Raw genomic sequence first — 19,938 nt, 5'->3', positions numbered from 1 at the left:
GAGCATTTCTCCCATCATCCTTCCTTAATCCTTGCCGCTCATGAGGAGAAAGTGTTGTTTCATGCATGTGTGAAAATAACCATGAAAGAGCAACCCTCAGCAGGTCGATCTTCTGCAGTAGTGTAGAAGCACGTTTAGAAACCATAAATCTCCATGGAGCTTCTTTACCTGGCACAGCAAAACACACCATGATGATGCGAATTGCAAAGGTAATTCACAGGTTACAACCTTAACTCAGGTAGACCCTGGTGGTTGTAGCCAGACATGAACCCCCCATTTGGCCTTTTCTTCTTCTCCCCCCACAGGGAGAGACAGAGAGAGAAACAAAGAGGGGGAGACAGGCAGGCTTTGATGTCCTGGGAATGCAGGTGTGCTGTGTCGCCCAGCCTCTCTACTATACACAAAAAACAGACAGTGAATGGGCTAGCTAATGGCCGCCCTTCTGGCTGATCTCAGTAATTGACAGGCCTGATCACTATCCCAGGAAGAACGGGGAATCTCCGCCCATCGCCTCCAAAGGTACCCAATTGTCCACAATTCACAGGTGCAAATTGAGCCTTGCACCTTCCCTGGGAAACCTGGGGTTCAAACACATTCCTCCCGATTGGCCACTTGAGACCAGGAAAAAGCCTACATGAGAAAAGGGGTATAAGAGGGGTTTGGCAGCCCACCCCCTTTGAGTTCCAATCACCTACACCTGCTGGCCAGGTCTGGAATTAACTCCCAAGACTGGAGACGCCTGGTTTGTATCTACTTCTTCCCGAGGGATTGAGAGAAAGATTCTGGGTCACACCGGATCTAGGAGGCAGGGGTAAGAATTACACCTGTATTACACTTCTTTCCTGTAGGAATTGAGGGAAAGACTCTGGTTCCACCAGGTCTAAGAGGCAGGGGTGAAAATCACACCTGCAACGTGCCTTTCTTGTGTACACATTAATTGTATTAGGTTAAGCTAGCTAGTTTGTCTGAAACTTTTCTTAAGTTAAATTCTGTTGTTTCCCCTTTAAAAACCACGAGTACTAACTTGTACTTTAATCATTTGTCTTAGTTAAATTGTTTCTATCTTTGTATAAATAAAAAGTAACTGTTAAAGCCTCTATGTGTAATTTTCCTCTTGCTGCTGTACCCGAACTAAACACAAACCAAAGAACCCAGCCAGCCCTTGCTGCTTAGCGTAGCTGCTGGTGTGGCATCACCCCTTTTGCCCCACCAAACCCTTAGCTGGCACCTGGGCATTGGCTCACAGTGGTGAGCGCTAGAAGTTCCCTGTTGTGCTTTAATGGAGTACAGAAAGGTCACGACATTCACAAGTTTCACATTCATGAATTCAATTACTTGCAAGCAGCTCACCTGGCAAAGCAACAACCTTAAGTATGGAGGTGGCTTTATGCAGGGCACCGAGCGAAGCGGTAGGATGACGAAGAGTGAAGAAAAGCTGGAAACAGAAGGGACAGGCCCCCCAGCATCCATAGCCAGGGAAAGAAGCCTGACTGGGGGAATCAGTTTCACTTTCCCATGCCAGGCTCAGCAGGTGGGCAGGTGGAGCGAGCTTCTGAACAGCTCTTCTCCTGGGCCTGCCAGCCACAGCTACAGCTGCAGGGACCCTGTACTAACTACAGCCCCCTGCCCAGTCCAGGCCCTTTTCCCAGCCTACATGGGGTCACTGATGTGGCGGAGGGCAGGGATGGAAGTAGAGCATCCCTCACCCACCCCACACACATACTAGGCCAGGGGCCCTGCACACCCTCGGGCTGCAAGCGGAGCAATGCAGGGCATGGGGGAGGCTGGCATGGGACCACGGCACCTGCACTGGAAGTCAGGCACAAAGGACACCCGGTGGGGGTCCTTCTTCAGCTGCTGTGGCTGCTCCAGCAGTGCCAACCTGTCCCACACCACAGTGGCGTCTGCTGATGTGGCTTGGCCTATATAGATCAGGGCATCTGACCCCTCCCCCAGCCAGGGGCATGGTCCAGCCACCAACAGTCTCCCGACAGCCCCTCTGCCAGGCTCTGCCCTCCCCACAGCTGCCTGGAGCTGCCTGGGAGCCTGCCAAGTTCTGCTTCCCTGGCCAAGGTAAAATGGGGTAAAAGGATATTCATGAAATGATATTTGCAAAACTCAACATTCACAAAGGTCTTCTACACCGAACCCTTGCAAATGTCGCGACCCGACTGGGTATTTTGAATCCTAGCAACGTCAAAGGAGATTAGACATTGTGATGCTTTTAATAGTCCTGTTAGGCATCATTTGACCTTCTTGGTGGCTTTGTGGACCTCAGCCCTTGTGCTCAGCTATCCAGTTCTCCCAAGTTGACATTTTGCCCATGAAATCCTGCACCAGACAGACCGTTTGCCATGGGCACGTGTGTGACAATTGCTAGGCAATATCAGGTATCATCATGGTATGTAAAATCGAAATTTACTAGAGTAAGGACTAAATAAAAGATGGGTAAGGGATGGGTAAGGGACAAAAATAATTTCTGGCCTTCCTTTCTCTTACAGAGCAAAAGCTGAGCAATGGAATGCACTACAGCTTATTTCAAAACAAGCTCTCTTCCCTGTCTTCGTAGCACCTATTTTCAAATAGGAGCTAGTCCCTGTAGAAGTAGGGATGAAATAAAGCAACGTCTGTTTTGAAATTGTGACAAAACAGCAGTTGCATTTTGTAGATACTAGGATAATTATTTCAGAATAATGGCTGTTATTTCAAAAGAACTTTGCTGTGTAGGCCTGCCCGAAGAGAGTTATGAGCCCATCTCCTATTTCAATTAATTAAAAGATCTGGGCACCTATGTTCCTTAAACCACATTTGAATATTCCAAACCAATTTGCCAATAGATCTAACAGAGGTAGGACTGGACCAAAGGTCAGCAACCTTTCCGAGGTGGAGTGCCGAAAGTTGACCTTTTGACCTCTATGTACAATCCAAGTTCTGGCGATACTTTTTAAAGTCAATAATAGTCCTAATTAAAACAGCTTCCCTAGTAAATTACGCAAAATTGTACCATTTAGGTGGTGGTTGGTAGCATTAGCTGGTCATTTGTTAATTCACAGGCAGCAAGCTCCATACTGCACAGGTAAGAGGTAGTGGGGCTGAGCTCCCACCTTGCATGCTGTTGAAAATTAGCTCATGGACCACTTAAGGCAACTGTACCAGGGGTTGCTGACTCCTTGACTAGACTCTAAATCAGCAGCGACTTCCCCACATACTGTCAGACATGGAAGAGGAGACTCAGGATTTGTGACTTTATGGGCCCTCAAAGTCTTGTGAGTGGACACGTTGTCAAGGAAAGTTCAGAGTTCCTAAACGCTGTGGATCTGATACAACAGGAGCAGATGTGTTTGTGGATAGAATACAGAAATTGCCACTGGTTCCAGTCCAGAACCAGTGGCCAGATTCTGTATTCATTCGGGTAAAAGTCATCACATGCAGATAACGACTTACATTACTCCTCCCCCTAAAAGAAAAACCAGAGAAGGTCTTCAGTAGCCCACCGGGGATTACACCTCCTCATGGTAGCATAAGCCATCAAACCTAAGGCATATGTAGAGATTCTGCTCTTGTGGGTGGTCACAGTTGGAAGTGTTGAGTGCGTGTTTTGGAAGTAAAGATGCCTGATGAGAGACATATCACTTGATAATTTATCACTGAAAAATAATACGCCGTTGGGTACCCTTTGGATCTCTCTGATGCTGTGCGAAGGTCACGAGGGTGAAGTAAGAAAAGAGACCTTTGCAACCAAAAGAGCAGGGTAACCATTCTCAAGTTGTCCCCTGCTGTAACACTATTTAATACCAGCCCACCCATTGCTGGTGCAAGTTGTATTTTGAGATATTTTGGAACATTAATGTATTTCAGTTGTTCTGAAAGAAGAGAACAGACTCTATGTTCTGAGAGGAAGCATATTTTATTTGTGTATATAACTTGAAAAAAATGCAGCTATACTTTTTTTGTGTGCTTAGGAGGGTACCCACGTTTCCCATCAGTAACCCCCTGGAGATCCTCAGAGACAACATAATGTGCTGGTCTTACTGTGGCTTTGACTGAATAATGATGTTTCTTTCATCAAAACACACAGATTGACAGATCCTAGTGTGCAAATTTATCATTTTACATGACAAGGATCAATCATGCATGGAAATCGTGTATCAAAATTGTGTAGTGAGCAATCAATACCATAAAAATAAGGTATTCAAACGTGTAACAAATGGAGTGGAGTTTTTGAAGATGCTCTTTCCTCAGGGCACCATCTGGTCTAGGTAGGACCATGACCAAAGAGAATCATAGCACCATAGCACACGAGAACTCGAAGGGACCTCGAGAGGTCATCGAGTCCCGTCCTCTGCTCCCATAGCAGGACCAAGCCCCATCTAGACCATCCCGGATACATGTCTGTCTAACCTTCTTTTGAATGTCTCCAATGATGGAGATTCCACAACCACCTGAGGCAATTTATTCCAGTGTTTAAGCACCCTGACACTTAGAAAGTTTTTCATGAACTTCAACACGGGCTGATAATAAAGTCCAGTAACTTTGTAGCCATTCAAAACCAACTTCCTGATCCTCTGAGTACTTTCCATAAAGCCTCTTTCACATCTTTATTTCTCAGAGTGTAAATGAAAGGGTTTAACAGAGGAGTTATAATAGTGCTCAAAGTGTTGACAATCTTGTTGATTTCCAAGGCATTGTCTTTGGAATACTTGATGTACAAGAAGATGTTGGAGCCGTACCACATAATCACAACCGTAAGATGGGCGGAACATGTGGAAAAAGCCTTTTGCCGACCTTTAGCTGATGGGATGTTCACGATGGTGGTAATGATGCAAATGTAAGACACCAGGGTTATCAGTAAAGATCCTAGGATGACAGTGGTGGCCATGATAAAAGTTAGCCACTGAAACAAAGAGGTGTCTGAGCAGGAGAGAAGGATTAAGGAATCTATGCTACAGAAAAAATGATTGATGGTGAAAGAGTCACAGTAGAACAACCTGCCTAGAATTGATGTGGGGATAGAAACAATCAGGAAACCAGATATCCAGGACACAAGAGCCAGGAGTGCAGACTTAGTGTTGTTCATAATTGTGCTGTAGTGCAATGGGTAGCAAATGGCCAGGTAGCGGTCATAGGCCATGACAGTCAAGAGAAGAAATTCTGTGCAGCCCAGGGAGAAAACAAAGTAGGTCTGCAGGATGCAGCTAGCAAAGGGGATGATTCTGCTTTTCCCCAGGAAAACGGCAATGGCTTTGGGCACACAGGCTGTGGTGTACCAGATCTCCAGGAAGGACAGGTTGGAAAGGAAAAAATACATGGGTGTTTGGAGGTGAGAGTGGGCCCCAACTACAGCTATGATGGCAACATTTCCTGCAACTGTCAGGATGTAAGTAACAGTAAACACCACACAGAGAGTGATCTGCACATCCTGATTGCCTGGGAATCCAAGGAGGAGAAATTCCTTTATGCTGGACCTATTTTCCTTCTCTCTTCCAGTCTCAGTCTCCATCTGTCAAGGCACAAGAGATCATGACTCAGGGACAGTTTTGTTGCATAGATTGTTGGACCTCACAGGTGAAATTTACAAATGTGCTGAAACGTTTTGGACACCTAAGTGCCATTACGAAATTATGCGATTTACTTAGAAGCCTAAAGATCTAGCGTGTCTGAAGTGTTTAGATGCCAATTTTGGAGATTAACAAAAATGGTTCAACAGATTTAAGCATGCATTCTGCATGAAAGAATTTACAAATAGTGGTTAATTTGCATCTTAGCCTCCTTTTTGTTAAGCTACATATAAAAAAATAATAACTGGAGATACACAGTTCCTCAAACTGGAAGGGACCTTGGGTAGGTCATCTAGGCCAGTCCCCTGCTCTCACGGCAGGGCCAAGAACCACCCCTCACATCTATTTGTGGCAATCCCTAAATAGCATCCTCAAGGATTGAACTCACAACCTGACGTTTAGCAGGCCAATGCTCAAAACACTGAGCCATCCCCCCAAAGAACAAGCTTTTTTGATCCATTGCTATAAGCTATGTTTTCTGATCTCTTATTCATTCTCCAGCCTGCATTCCTAATCTTTTCCACTTTATCAACAACCTTCTTGAATTGTGGACCTGAGAACTGACCAATGCATTTTTCTGGTTACATTTCCCAGGGTAGAATCTCCACAGTCTAAATTCTTTAGTCCTAGAGATGATACAGGCATTTATGTTTCATCATAATACAATCACACTGTTGGCTTGCACCCAGTTTGCCAAGCAATCCAGATCATAGAATCATAGAATAAGAGAGCTGGAAGAGATCTAAAACAGCCATGGAGTCCAGCCCTCTGCTCTAAGCAGGATCAAACTCATCAGATAAGCCCAGCTAGGGCTCTGTGAGGTGAGACTTAAACACCTCCAGGGATGAAGACTCCACTAAATCCCTAAGTAGACCATTCCAATGCTTCACCACCCACCTCATGAAAAAGTTTTTCCCAATGTTCAACCCGGACCTTCCCAACCGCAACTTGAGGCCATAGTTCCATGTTCTGCCATCCGTGACCACTATGAACAGCCTCTCTCCAGGCTCTTTGCAACCTCCCTTCAGTAAGCTGAAGGCTGTTATCAAGTCCCCCCCTCAGTCTTCTCTTCTGAAGACTAAACAGTCCCAATTCCCTCAATCTTTCTTCATAAGTCTTACGCTCCAGCCCCCTAATTATTTTGGTTGCCCTCCACTGGACCGTCCCTGTAGCAGAGACCTGTCTTCTTCCTTAACTACTCCTCCATTTTGGTATGATGTCCAAACTTTACCAGCGATGAGTAAGTGTTACTGTCCACACTCTAAAAAAATGTTCAGCAGTGTTAGGATAGGAGCAACGCTCTGTTGGACACCAGTGGAAACATGGCTGTTCCTTGACAGTTCCCTCTTACAATGACATTTTAGGACCTAAAAGTTAGCTAGAGTCAATATTTTATGATCCATGTCATTTTTGCATTTTTCAACTTACTTAATCCAAAATGTTCTGCGCTACGAAGTCACATACCATTCAGAAGTGTTTCATTTCAACACTATCACCTTCATAAATCAGAATTGAAATGTCAAAAATTATACCCAGTTTGTTTGGCAGGATCCATTTACTCTCAACTCCTGTTTAATTACATTAATTTTATTGTGTTATTAATTGGGTTCTTTACTAGCTACTCCAATGTCTTGCCTGAATTCCATGTCAGGTTTACAAGCTGATAACTACATTGTACGTTTAAAATACTGGTATACGAGTTTTCTTGAGGATATCTGGAAGTACCCTGATATACTGATTGAAAAAGTCTCCTTTTTGTCAATTCTTTTTAACATCCAGCTGAGATAACAGTGAATCTGAGTGGTTTTAAGCATCTAGTTTGAAATTTTACCCCGCCATGCAGAAGAGCGATATTCATGTCCAACTGTTTTTTCAAAACATCTTCGGAAACGAGTGATAATTTGTGCTGAGCTTTGTGTTATATCCTCAGTCCCCAACTAAGAAGCAAACTTCTGGCTATGTGAAAATAGTGCCCATGGGCAAATCCAGGACTCTGGAGTGAAAGGAAAATACTGAATCAACTTTCATCGGTACCCCACTGTTTCATTCTCTTGGTCCCAAAAAAGGCATGAGTTAAAAGGCATTATTGGATGTACCTTGAATGTCCAAGTCAGAATACCAATGTCTAAATAAATATTACCATATCTCCTAGCTTCCTAAGTCTTAGCACCTGCTTCCAACAAGACTTTAGGTATAGGGATTGTGTTTTTTTTCCTTTTTTTCAAATGTTGGTATAACCACCCCCAGGCAGACTCAGATCTTGAACTCTGGAGCTCAATGCATGAGTACTGTGAGAAAAAGCCAGCTGGCTCTAAGCTAAGGTTGTAGAAGAGACTCATTTTTAGTCTCTGTATGAATGGTCTAGGTGCCACGACATGAGACAGTGAACCATCCCCAAGAGAAGTGCCAGTTCCACTGTCAGAGCATTTGATTGCAATTTTCAAACAGTGCTATTCCTTCTCAGCAGTCCCTCCATGCTGTTAACTAAGAGTTTCAAAGAGGACTAAGAGGTTAACGTCTATTCCCCATGAATGCCGTTGAGTTATGCAACTCTGGTATGTGTGACTGATATTGATTTCAGATGTCCACGTTTGAGGGAAGATCATAGAATCATAGAATTCTAGGGCTGGAAGGGACCTCAGGAGGTCGTCGAGTCCAGCCCTATGCTTAATCTCTGCTGTGCTCTGCAACGTGTGGGATTTGTTTTTGTTCCACGTTGGTACTATAAAGAACATTTTACACTGGTATGTTCCCAGACAGAGTGTCCTAATCTTTCATTCCAGCACAAGAATACAAACCCTGAACTCCTAATCTGTCCTCCTAGGTCCTCCTTCACTCTCTGTTCTACAAGATACTTCCAAAATCAACTTGTCTTCCCATCACAGAGCTTTGAAACTTCCAGGAGGATTTCTGTAACTTCATCTTCTGTGCCCAGGATCACGACTTCTGTCTTTGGTAAAGATTTTGAAAGGCAAAATGTGGCCCAACTTCCTTGGAAATTCCTTTGAAAATCTTCCCTTCTGTATCTAATATTAAAACTGGTTTTTTCATGTTGCCCAAATTAAATTCTAACTAATGAAACTTGAGTTACAGTGGGGGAAGTCTAGGTTGGATATTAGGGAAAACTATTTCACTAGGAGGGTGGTGAAGCACTAAAATGTGTTACTTAGAGAGGTGGCAGAATCTCCATCCTGAGAGGTTTTTAAGTCCCTGCTTGACAAAGCCCTGGTTGGGATGATTTTGTTAGAGTTGGTCTTGTTTTGGGCAGAGGACTAGACCTGATGACCTTCTGAAATCTCCTCCTGCCCTCGGATTCTGTAATTCCATGATTCTAAACAAATCTTATGACCTGCTTTGAAGCATTAGATCGCTATCAATACATGTTGTCAAATGTCGATTTCCTAGGCACATGCAAACTGATGAAAATGTAATACCATTGATTATGCTAAAAATACACATAAGACAAGCAAGAAAACTCGAGAACTTGAGAACTTATTAGAGTTACATTCCAAGAATTTGGACTTCCTTGTTACCTTTCATGCAACCAGAATAGTGAGTGCTGAGTAAAACAGATATGAGCAGTTGAATTCTGGGGATTTATTTATTTATTGGGGAGTTATTTTCTAGATTGTGACCTCTCCTGTTTAAAATTTGATTGTCAATTGGTTTCAAGCTTTCAATTTTCTAGTCCTGGAGTCTACTGCCATTTGTCTGACAGTCTCCCTCACCCTCTAATGTAGGCAAACAATTAATGTTTAAATAAATACCATGGGAAAGAAGTTCTATAAATATTATCTTATTGGTATTACTCGTCCAAAGTATAAATAAGAAGTGTAAAACTTTGCCAGGCCTATTCATGACATACGAACGTATAAGTGAGAATAGACCAAGAATTTGTGTAAACACAAAGTGCAACAAGTGCTTCTTTGGGAATACTTTTTCCTTTTAATCCCCAATTTTGGTGCAATGATTGTCATCTGCAGATCTGAAAGCTTCTTAGGAGGTTTGGTGTCACTATGTCCTCACCAGAAAAGAAAACTTAACAAACCAGAACTAACGTCCACAGTTTGTCAGAGGTGGGTGATGACCCTCGTTCAGCTGAGATGGAAAAGACTTTGCATTGGAGGATGAGTGGGTTTAGCCTGTTGCTCTGTAGGGGGATTTAAAAATGAGGCTGATGCAGACAAAAATCCAACCCACTGGGTTATTCAGTAAAATGCACATACTTGATTCCCATTGACTCTTTGCAAAATCCCACCCTAACGCTCATCCTTCTTATTCTCGTTGAGACTGCTCTGGCAGAGATAATCAGACTTTTGACTTGTTCACCTCTTCCAGGCACTGTCCACTCATGAGCTATTTCATTCTATTATGAGTAGGAAAGTCCTTCCTGTGTAGCCAGGGCATCAGTGCAGTTTGGAAAGGACCCAACGCCCCCCTGGAGTAAATAATTATCCATTTTTGATCATCTATTAGAATGAAGAATGAAAAATCAGGACGCTGGTATTCGGCATAATGGATAGCTCATATAGGAGAGGCAGACTCCACAGAGAATGGGTAGATGATATCATGGATTGGTGCAGAGCTAGTCTACAGAAATTACACAACTCCATACTGGACAGGAAAAGATGGAAGGATATAGTGAGGGAGGCATTGGACACCAAAGGGCGCTGAGGCCATGGTTGTTCTTGATGATGATGAATCATCTATAACATGCAGAGAAATTGGGGGAAAATGAACTTGCCAGGGATTCAAAGGGAGACTAAGGCAAAACCCAGTACAGAGACTAACAGCTCCTAACTTGTGACTACCTAAGGTCCGTGCTTAGAGAGGACCTGATGTAATGACTTGGGAAGTCAGTGGTTGTCCCTCCATTCGCTTGGGAAGATGCCTATGGAGATGTTACACTTGCAGATTTCCAGTGACTTTACCAAGGTGGCTGAATTCCATGATCTCATTTATTTAGAGACAGGGAACCTGAAGCACAGAGGATTTCTGTGTATTCCACATAGCAACTCAATGATGGAGCTAGGACTTTTCTTGTCTTTATTTCCCATCTACCAGACTAGGCTCTAGCTCAGATTTTGAAAGCTACTGGAGGGATTATCGGGCTTTTAGGTGCCCAGTGGGATTTTTTCACACACCTATTTGCCTAACATGATTTGCAAACTATGTTTTTTAGGCTTCTCAATGCTTATATAATCTCCTTGTGGACCTAAATGCCTTTAACAGTCTACATCTTGGACGTCAATTCCCATGAAAATGATTTAAGAGTGGGCATTTGTAAAGTGTTGCAGGATATGAAAACCTCAGCCTACCTCAAAAAACAATGTCCGAGCCATTTTTACATGGGCTTCTCTGCAACTCAATAAACTTCAGTGGCAACAATATCCACCGATGTGTCACAAAGGGTATTTAACTTTTCCGAAATGCATGGTAGAGTTGAAAGAGATGAGTTCAAGAAAGAAAGGGAGAGAGAAAAATACAAACAAGCTAGATAGAAACTCGTGGACGTATATTACAGATGTACCAATTCCTCACTGTGGGAAACCTTTTCCTTCCAAACAGATATGGTCCAGTAGAATTTAGAACAGCTTTATTAATAGGGGTGATTTCAATGATACTGCTGGGTTGCTCTCTCTCTCTCTCCCTCTCTCTTTCATACACACGTGGAAAGAGGTGGAAATAGCTTATTAGGATTTGTTGATAGCACTTGTAAGAACAGAAGCCTTCCTCACCTACTCCTGCATTCAAAGAATATCTAAATACAGGGCTTCTTGGATTCTGAAGAAAAATGCATTGCAAATAAGGGAGCGATATTTTCACTCCAGTTATAAATCAAACATTTAAAAGTTCCACACATATTCTTCTAATTATTACACAAGTTTTTGTATCAATGAAAGTCACATTGTGTTACCATTTCACCCTCAGCGTTTCCCCTTACCTGACTTGTTGATGTACAGCAACTCAACAAAACCTACAAATAAGCCACATTGATATACCGCAGAAATTCCCCTCGGATTTGGTCTCAGCAGAATTTCATGGGCTTCTCTCCAATGTGCCACCCTTGGCTGAATTAGAATGGTGCCCTCAGTTAAATGCAAGGAATGGAAGTTTGAAAACCTTGATTCTGTGCGTCCACTGATTTGCTGACTGATCATTGTGTAATTAAGTTCTTTTCACTGCAGTGTCTCCATTTATTGAAATGCTCAATGTAATTCTGAAAGAATCATAGGCTCATAGGGCTGGAAGGGACTTCAGGAGGTCATTTAGTCCAGCCCCCTGTTCCAAGCAGAATCAACCTCAACTAAATCATCCCAGCCAGGACCTTGTCAAGCCGGGACTTAAAAATCTCTAAGCATAGAGAATCCACCACCTGTCTAGGCAACTAGGAGAAACTAGAAATGGAAACTAAACAACTAAAGAAACTAGAAATGGAAAAATCCATTCATATCAATAAGTGTAAGATGTCTATGTACTTTTCACAGTCCAATTAGGTTTTTAGATCTCTAAAGATACGTCAATAGGTACATGGTGGGAAATCACAAGAATCGGAGTTGGTTAAGAACCAAACTCCAATGGAATTCGATATGATGCAGGTGTCAAAGGAAAGGAAAATTGAATAAGCCACCCAGCTACATTTGAAAACCTGGTCCTAAAATGCTTGGTGCTTTTGGAAAATGTACCTCCAGTCAACACTAAAAGACTACGCCTACTATAGAGAGTTTTTCAACAAAACTGAGGCTTGTCAACAAAAACCTTCCATGCCTAAAATATGCTCTCTAAACAGTAAATTGTCAGAATGTGGTACTTTACCCTGTGGCCCTCTGCCTCTCCCAGATGAGGAGGAGTGCCTTTTCTGACATATTCTTTTGAAAATAAAAAAGATGTGTTGACACTCCAGGGGCCCTTTTGGCAAAAGAGCCTTTCTCCATGTCGCGCGCCAGATGGAGCTCGCAGACGCCCTGGACACCGAGTGCACAGCTCCATGGTCTCTGCCTCTGGCCCATTTTCATGGTACAGGGAGCCCCAGAAATCCCATGGCAGGAAGCTGAAAGCATGTCTGGAGCACAGGCAAGATCCCTGCCCCTCCAAACCATCATGGCCATACCCTGACTGCCAAAGTCCAAGATAACCAGCAGCCAGCAGTACTGTAAACCTCCAGAGGCCCTCCAAAAAGCTGCAGGATGAGCTCCTGGCCCCGTCCCACAAAATGGCAGGCCCCTCTTGGACAGAGCCCAAGCTCCAAGACTTCCTCTGACTCTGGGATGGGAGTGTCTGCTCCTGGACCCCACATCCAAGATGAGAATGCTCCCACCCATGCCTGGTTCACAACAGGCTTGGTGGCACATAGCCACCCTGTCCGGACCCTGGAGCAGGTCTGGGCAAAAGTTAAAGAGCTGCATCAGGGCTACACTCAGGCCAGGAACGTGGCAAGGAAGTCATGGGCAGGACCCTCCACCTGACCTTTTTTACAAAGAACTGCACAGCCTCCTCAGGGGCAATGACAGCCCCCCAGACACCTAAGCACCCCTCTGGACATGGATGGGGAACTCCGCCCCCTCAGTTACCCTTGACAAAGTTAGAGACAGAGGAAGAGGAGGAGCAGCCTGGGACTTCGACACAGCCAGAGATGGAGGCAGAGCCACCATCGGACACCGAGCAGAGTGATGGAACCTTGCTCATAACCGGGGCCTCAACATCTTCCAGCCAGGTAATGTCGATCAGGGCATCCCCTGATCTCTTTGAGGGACCTTCCAGTAACTACCCTGAATACCACACATCCCAGCTGTGGGGGAAGGGTGGCCACCTCTGCCTTGGCTGGAAGTGGGTGAGACACACGGCCACTGGCCCCACCCCAGACACACCACAGAAGCCGGTGGCTCTTGCCTTATTAGCCTAACTTCAGGCAACACTCAGCACCAGCTCCCATAGATAGTGCTGCTAGCTCCATGTGTGGAGAGGGCGGGAGCCCAGACTGTGCCCAGTGCATGTACCACTCATGTGGGGACAACTCAGTGCCTGGAATTCCCTTGGGCAGCTGCCATGAAGGGTGAAGGGATGGGAGGGGTTACAGCAATGTACCAGGATCCTCTGGCACAGCAGGGGCTGCCATGCAGGACACACATGCATGCACTCCCAGGACATCCCCATCCCTCAGCCCAGGGGTAGAGGCCACTGCCCACTGGAGGGTCAGAGGAATAGGGATGTGTTGGTGCGATGTGGGAATGACTTACTGTCTCTCCCTCTTCCCCTCATCCTTACAGCTGCACCGTCTGAGGGCTGGGCAAGCCCCACCACACCACTGAGGCCGGCCGGCCCTCTCCAGGTGCTGGAGCCGCACAGTACAGGAACAGTGGAAGAGAGGGCTGGCCCACCACCACCACTGCTAGGGCAGTCCCGCCTCTGCAGGACCCATCATCTCCCTGAGAACAATGCCATGTGGACCTACACAGCCCCCTGCGGGTGACAGAATGAGCTCCTGCAGTGGCAGCTGCAGGTGGACCAGGATGAGAAGTCATGGCAGACGTGGGCATGGGCTGAAATAACGTCTCACCATGACACCATCACAAGCATCCTGCTGAACCAGTCAGTCCAGCCACTTGCTCCCCCCGCCACTGACCAACGGCCCGCACCGCCCTGACCCTGCCGAAGGTCCCTCTGACATTCATGGATTTTGCCTGCTAGCTTATGACCATGGTCAGCCCCACCAAGCCAGTCTCCACTGGAGCCCCCAACATAATAGACTCCCTGCCAACCCTGACTCCCACACTCCTGCCACTAAGCCCAAACCTGCTGAACCACTCCCACACCTGTACTCCCCCATGCTCCAGACCCAATCCAAACCCTGATGGAGACCCCACACCCACAATGGGAGAGGATCCCATGGCTGGCAATGAGCAGAGTGACGCTCACCGAGAGGGAGTCGTGGACCACCAGCCCCCCCTGGACTAACGTTCCACCACCCCCTGTCCCAAGCCCCATCACTTATATACTTTCCAACTATTTGACAATGTATCACAGAATCACAGGGCTGGAAGGAACCTCAGGAGGTCATCTAGTCCAGCCCCCTGCTTCAAGCAGGCTCAACCCCCACTAAGTCATCCCAGCCAGGACCTAGTCCAGCCAGGACTTAAAAACTTCAAGGGATGGAGAATCCACCACCTCGCTATGCAACGCATTCCAATGCTTCACCACCCATGTGGTGAAGAAGTTTTCCCTGATATCTAACCTACAACTTTCCCTCTTCAATTTCTGACCATTACTCCTTTTTCTGCCATCTGACACCACTGAGAACAGTTTCTCACCCTCCTTTTTAGAGCTCCCCTTCAGGAAATGGAAGGCTGCTATTAAATCACCTCGAAGTCTTCTCTTCTATAAACTAAACAAGCCCAAATCCTTGAGCCTATCCTAATAGGTCTTGTGCTCTAGACCCTTAATCATTTTTATTGCCCTTCGCTGAACCTGCTCCAGCAAATCCACATCCTTTTTATACTAGGGGGGCCCAAAACTGGACACAATATTCCAGATGTCGCAAATAAAGAGGAATAACTGCTTCTCTAGATCTGCTCGAAATGCACCTGTGAATGCACCCTAGTATGCCGTTAGCCCCCTTGGCTACAAGGGCACACTGTTTACTTATCCAGTCTTTCATGCACCAGAACCCCTAGGTCCCTTTCCATCATACTGCTGCTGAGCCAGTCAGTCCCCAGCCTGCAACAAGGTTTGGGATTCTTCCCCCCCAGCTGCAGGACTCTGCACTTCTCCTTATTGAACCGCATCAGATTTCTTTTGGACCAGTCCTCCAATTTATCCACGTCCCTCTGGATTCTCTCTCTACCCTCCAATGTATCTACCTCTCCCCCTACTTTTGTTTCATCCGCATACTTGCTGAGGGTGCAATCCAGTCCCTCATCCAGGTCATTAATAAAGATGTTGAATAACACCGGCCCCAGAACTGAACCTTGCGACACGCTGCTTGAAAAAAACAGACCACCATCCAGATATTGACCCGTTGACCACTACCCATTGGGCCTCACCATCAAGCCAGCTTTCTATCCATCTTATAGTCTAAGGATCCAATACATATTTCCTTAAATTACGCACAAGAATGTTGTGGAACACCATATCAAAAGCCTTGCTGAAGTCAAGGTCTACCATATCCACATAGGTTTTTTTGCAGAAGTTTTAATTTCAACAAGTTTTGACCTGTTAAAATAAACCATTTCTTCACAACCTCCATGTCCCTCATCATTGTGGGGTGGTCAGGTAGGGATGTGTAGGTGATAAGAGGATGATACATCTATGGCCCCAGGGCCTGCTGGGGGCTCCTGGAGGGGTGGTCCTTTGTGTCCTCTAAAGAAAGTCTCCATAGGGCCTCCTGAAACCACATTCCATCACTGCGGGCTTGGCAGATAGGACCCATGACTGGCTTTTCATAGCCGTGGTCAGCGTTGGTCCCCCACTCTGACACAACAGCCTCACCCTTGCTCTCTACACTATTGTGGATGGCACAGCACATTTCCACAACTTTAGGGACTTTGTGCTCCAACACACCGAGGTGGGTGAGGGAGGGGATACCTACACCAGGCCTTCAGATGGTCGAAGTCACACTCTGCCTGCTTGTGTGCTTGGGTGAGACAGCTGTTGAAGAGATCCTGCGTGGGGTTGAGGAGGCAGACATAGGGCCTCATGAAAGAGAGCATGAGGAGATTGGTGTCTATATAACCTGCTGCTGAATATAGTCAATGATGGACAGTCCACAACATGCCTACGCAATTCATTCCAGTGTGTACGAAACCCGAAAATTAGGAAGGTTTTCTTGAACATCAGCACCAGCTGATAGTCAAATCCAGTAAGTCTAGAGAGGTTTAAAACCAACTTCCTGTCCCCTTCAATACCTTCCATAAAGCGTCCTTCACCTCTTTATTTCTCAGAGTGTAAATAAAAGGGTTTAACAGTGGAGTTACAATAATGTTCAAAGTGTTGACTATCTTGTTGATTTCCACGGCATTTGTTTTGGAGTACCTCACGTACAAAAAGATGGTGGAGCCATACCACATAATTACCACGGTGAGATGAGCAGAGCATATGGCAAAAGCCTTCTGCCGGCCTTGCGCTGATGGGATCTTCACGATGGTGGAAATGATGGAAATGTAAGAGACCAGGGTTATCAGAAATGAGAGTAGGATGACTATGATTGCTATGATGAAAGCTACCCACTGAAACACCAAGGTATCTGAGCAGGAGAGAACGATTAAGGAATCTATACCGCAGTAGAAATGATTGATGGCATAAGACTCACAGAAGGACAAGCTGCCTAGAATTGAAGCTGGGACAGAAATAACCAGGAACCCAGCTACCCAGCATACAAGAGCCAAGAGTGAAGACTTAGTGTTGTTCATAATTGTGCTGTAGTGCAATGGGTAGCAAATGGCCAGGTAGCGGTCATAGGCCATGACAGTCAAGAGGAAAAATTCTGTGCAGCCCAAAGAGAAAATAAAATACATCTGCAGGATGCAGCTAGCAAAGGGGATGGTTCTGCTTTTCCCCAGAAAAATGGCAATGGCTTTGGGGACACAGGCTGTGGTGTACCAGACTTCTAGGAAGGACAGGTTGGAAAGGAAAAAGTACATGGGCGTTTGGAGGTGAGAGTGGCTCCCAACCAGGGCTATGATGGTAATATTTCCTGTTACAGTCAGGATGTACGTAACGATAAATACCACACACAGAGAGATCTGCACATCCTGATTGCCGGGAAATCCTAGGAGGAGAAACTCCTTTATGCTGGACTGGTTTTCCTTCTCTCTTCCAGTCACAGTCTCCATCTGTCAAGGCACAAAAGATCATCACTCAGGAATGCTTATTTTCACAGCATCAATTCACGCTCAACTCAGGTTTAATTACTTTGATTATATTGCATTGTTAACTGAGTTCTTTACTAGCTACTCCAATATCTTGCATGGGTTCCATATCAGTCTAACAGGCCTATGACTTTATTGCACCTTTAAAATATTGGCATATGTGTTTTCTTAAGGGTTAATGGTGGTTCACAATAATCCAAGCCTTAAGACAATCATTGCTGGCTAATGAGTTTCTGAGCTAGCGTTTTTAATACTCTTGTATGCGAGCCACTTGGAGCTACTGATTTCCAAAGTTATCATTTTTGTCAATTTCCATTCCAATTTTCCTCCAGCTGAGACACGACTGGATGACTACATTTACACGACCCAAAACTTCGAAATGGCCATGCAAATTCCTATCTGCTCTTTGGAATAAGGGGATTTCAAAGTTGCTAGGTTCCTTTCAAAAAGGAGCCCCGTCTGGTGTTAGTAAATGCTATGAAATGCCATTTCACTAGGCACACAAAAATGGATGAAAATTTACGATCATTGATAACACTTAAAATCACACATAGGCCAGGAAAGAAAAAAGTTGCCTGAGAACTTAACAGAGTGAAATTCCAGGAATTTAGCCGATTTGGTTGCATTTGATACAAACAGAACAGTAAATACTAATATAACAGATATGAGCTGTTGATTTATGGGGATTTATTTTCTAGGTTCTCATCTCCCCTGTTCACAGTTTGTTTGTCAATTGTTTTCATGCTATCAATTTTTCAGTCCTGGAGTCCACTACCATTCATCTGACAGTCTCCCTCACCTTCTTATTTAGGGAAACAATTAACATTTAAATAAATACAAAGGGAAAGAAATGCTGTGAATCTTATCTTCTTGAAATTATGCATCCAAAGTGTTAATAAATAAATATAAAATTTTGCCTTGGCTATTCATGACATAGGAACACGTAAGTGAGCATAGACTAAGAATTTCATAGAGATTAAATACAAGACATGTTTCCTTGGGAATACTCAGTCCTTACAATCCCCAGTTTTAGTGCTGTCCTTTTCCTCAATAGATCTGAACGCCTCTAAGGAAGAAGCTCAGGATCACAATTTCTACCTAAGAAAAGAAGCCATTACAAACCAGAACTAATGTCTGCAGTTTCTCATGGTGGGCGACATCCTTCACTCGGCTGAAATGAAGAAAACACTCTGGACAGGAGGATGAATTCCCGGCTGTCACATTGCAGAGCGATTTTTGAAGGTATCTGAAGCAGATGAAACACGTGTTATTCGGTAGGCTGAAGCTGCCTGATTCCCATCACCTTTTTGCTGCTTTCCACCTTAACACTTATCCTCCTTCTCCTCACTGAGAGCAGTCTGGCAAAGATAAAAAGACTGTTGACTTGCTCGCCTCTTTACGTCTTCCAAGAACTGTGCGCTCATGAGCTATGCCATTCTATAATGGGTTGAATTTCCCCCTGTGTAGCCAGGACCTCAATTTGAGAGGTCCCTCTGTAGCACACATGAGGACAGGCAGAGAAGAAGGACACAGTTGCAAAAACTATCCCACAACGCTCCAACAGCTACCAACACCTGCCCCTTGTGTGAGAACACCTGAACTTCCAGAGCTGGACTTGTCAGCCACCAACTGAGTCCCAAATAGGAGGGTTTGATGAAGACATTGTACTCATTTTTTAGTGATCTTCAAGGGCAGAGCTTGCAACCTATGAAGCAATCTAGATTTTGGACACCTCAATTCTCATAAAAATGATTGAGGAGTGGGCATTTGTGTAGTGGTCATAGGCTATGTAAACTTCTGCCTACCTCAGCCTACCTGTGTGACTCAATACATTTCAGCAGCAACAATATCCCCACAGCTGACTCACAGGGAATTGTTTTGTTTTCTGAAAAGCATTGCAAAGTTGAAAAATTAAGGACAAAAAGAGGGAGGGGGCAAAAGCCAAGGGAAAAAGAAACTGGTGGAACTGGGTTACAGCTGTTCCAATCCTCACTGTGGGAAAGATTTTTCTTCTAACCAGATATGGTCCAGTCGCCCAGTAGATCATATCACAAAGTGTAGAACACCTTTACTAATATGGGTGTTTTGAACTACACTTCTCTCCCTCCCTCCCTCTCTCTCTCTCTCTCTCTGTCTCATACACACTCAGGTGGAAATAGTTTATCAGGTTTTGTTGACAGAACTAGTCAGAACAGAAATCTTCCCCATCCCGCTCCCACATTCTCACAATATCTTAGCATGGGGCTTCTTGGATTCTGAAGAAAAATGCATTGCAAACATGGGAGTGATATTTTGAGTCCAGTAATAAAACAAACAGTTCGAAGTTCCAAAGATATTCTTCTAACTATTGCACAGTTTCTATAGCAATGAGAGTCCCACTGTGTAATCATTTTACCCTCAACGTTTCCCCTTACCTGCTTTGTTGATGTTCAGCAACTTAACAAAACCTACAAATAAGCCTCATTGATATACCGCAGAATTTCCCCTCGGATTTGGTCTCAGCAGAATTTCATGGG

At 44.8% G+C, this 19,938-nt stretch overlaps 2 protein-coding genes across 2 annotated transcripts; both read right to left on the bottom strand.

The window, feature by feature from the left end:
* Nucleotides 1-4,543: 4,543 nt before the first annotated feature.
* Nucleotides 4,544-5,500, bottom strand: LOC142004850 (olfactory receptor 6F1-like). The gene has a single exon (XM_074982531.1). It carries the CDS (start codon nucleotides 5,498-5,500, stop codon nucleotides 4,544-4,546), a length of 957 nt encoding a protein of 318 aa, XP_074838632.1.
* Nucleotides 5,501-16,429: 10,929 nt separating this feature from the next.
* LOC142004849 (olfactory receptor 6F1-like) lies at nucleotides 16,430-17,386 on the bottom strand. Its single transcript, XM_074982530.1, has one exon. The coding sequence runs from the start codon at nucleotides 17,384-17,386 to the stop codon at nucleotides 16,430-16,432; it is 957 nt and encodes a 318-aa protein (XP_074838631.1).
* Between the last annotated feature and the right edge of the window lie 2,552 nt (nucleotides 17,387-19,938).

Source organism: Carettochelys insculpta, chromosome 32, assembly GCF_033958435.1.
Source record: "Carettochelys insculpta isolate YL-2023 chromosome 32, ASM3395843v1, whole genome shotgun sequence".
Taxonomy (NCBI): domain Eukaryota; kingdom Metazoa; phylum Chordata; order Testudines; family Carettochelyidae; genus Carettochelys; species Carettochelys insculpta.
This window is presented reverse-complemented; position numbering and strand designations above follow the sequence as displayed.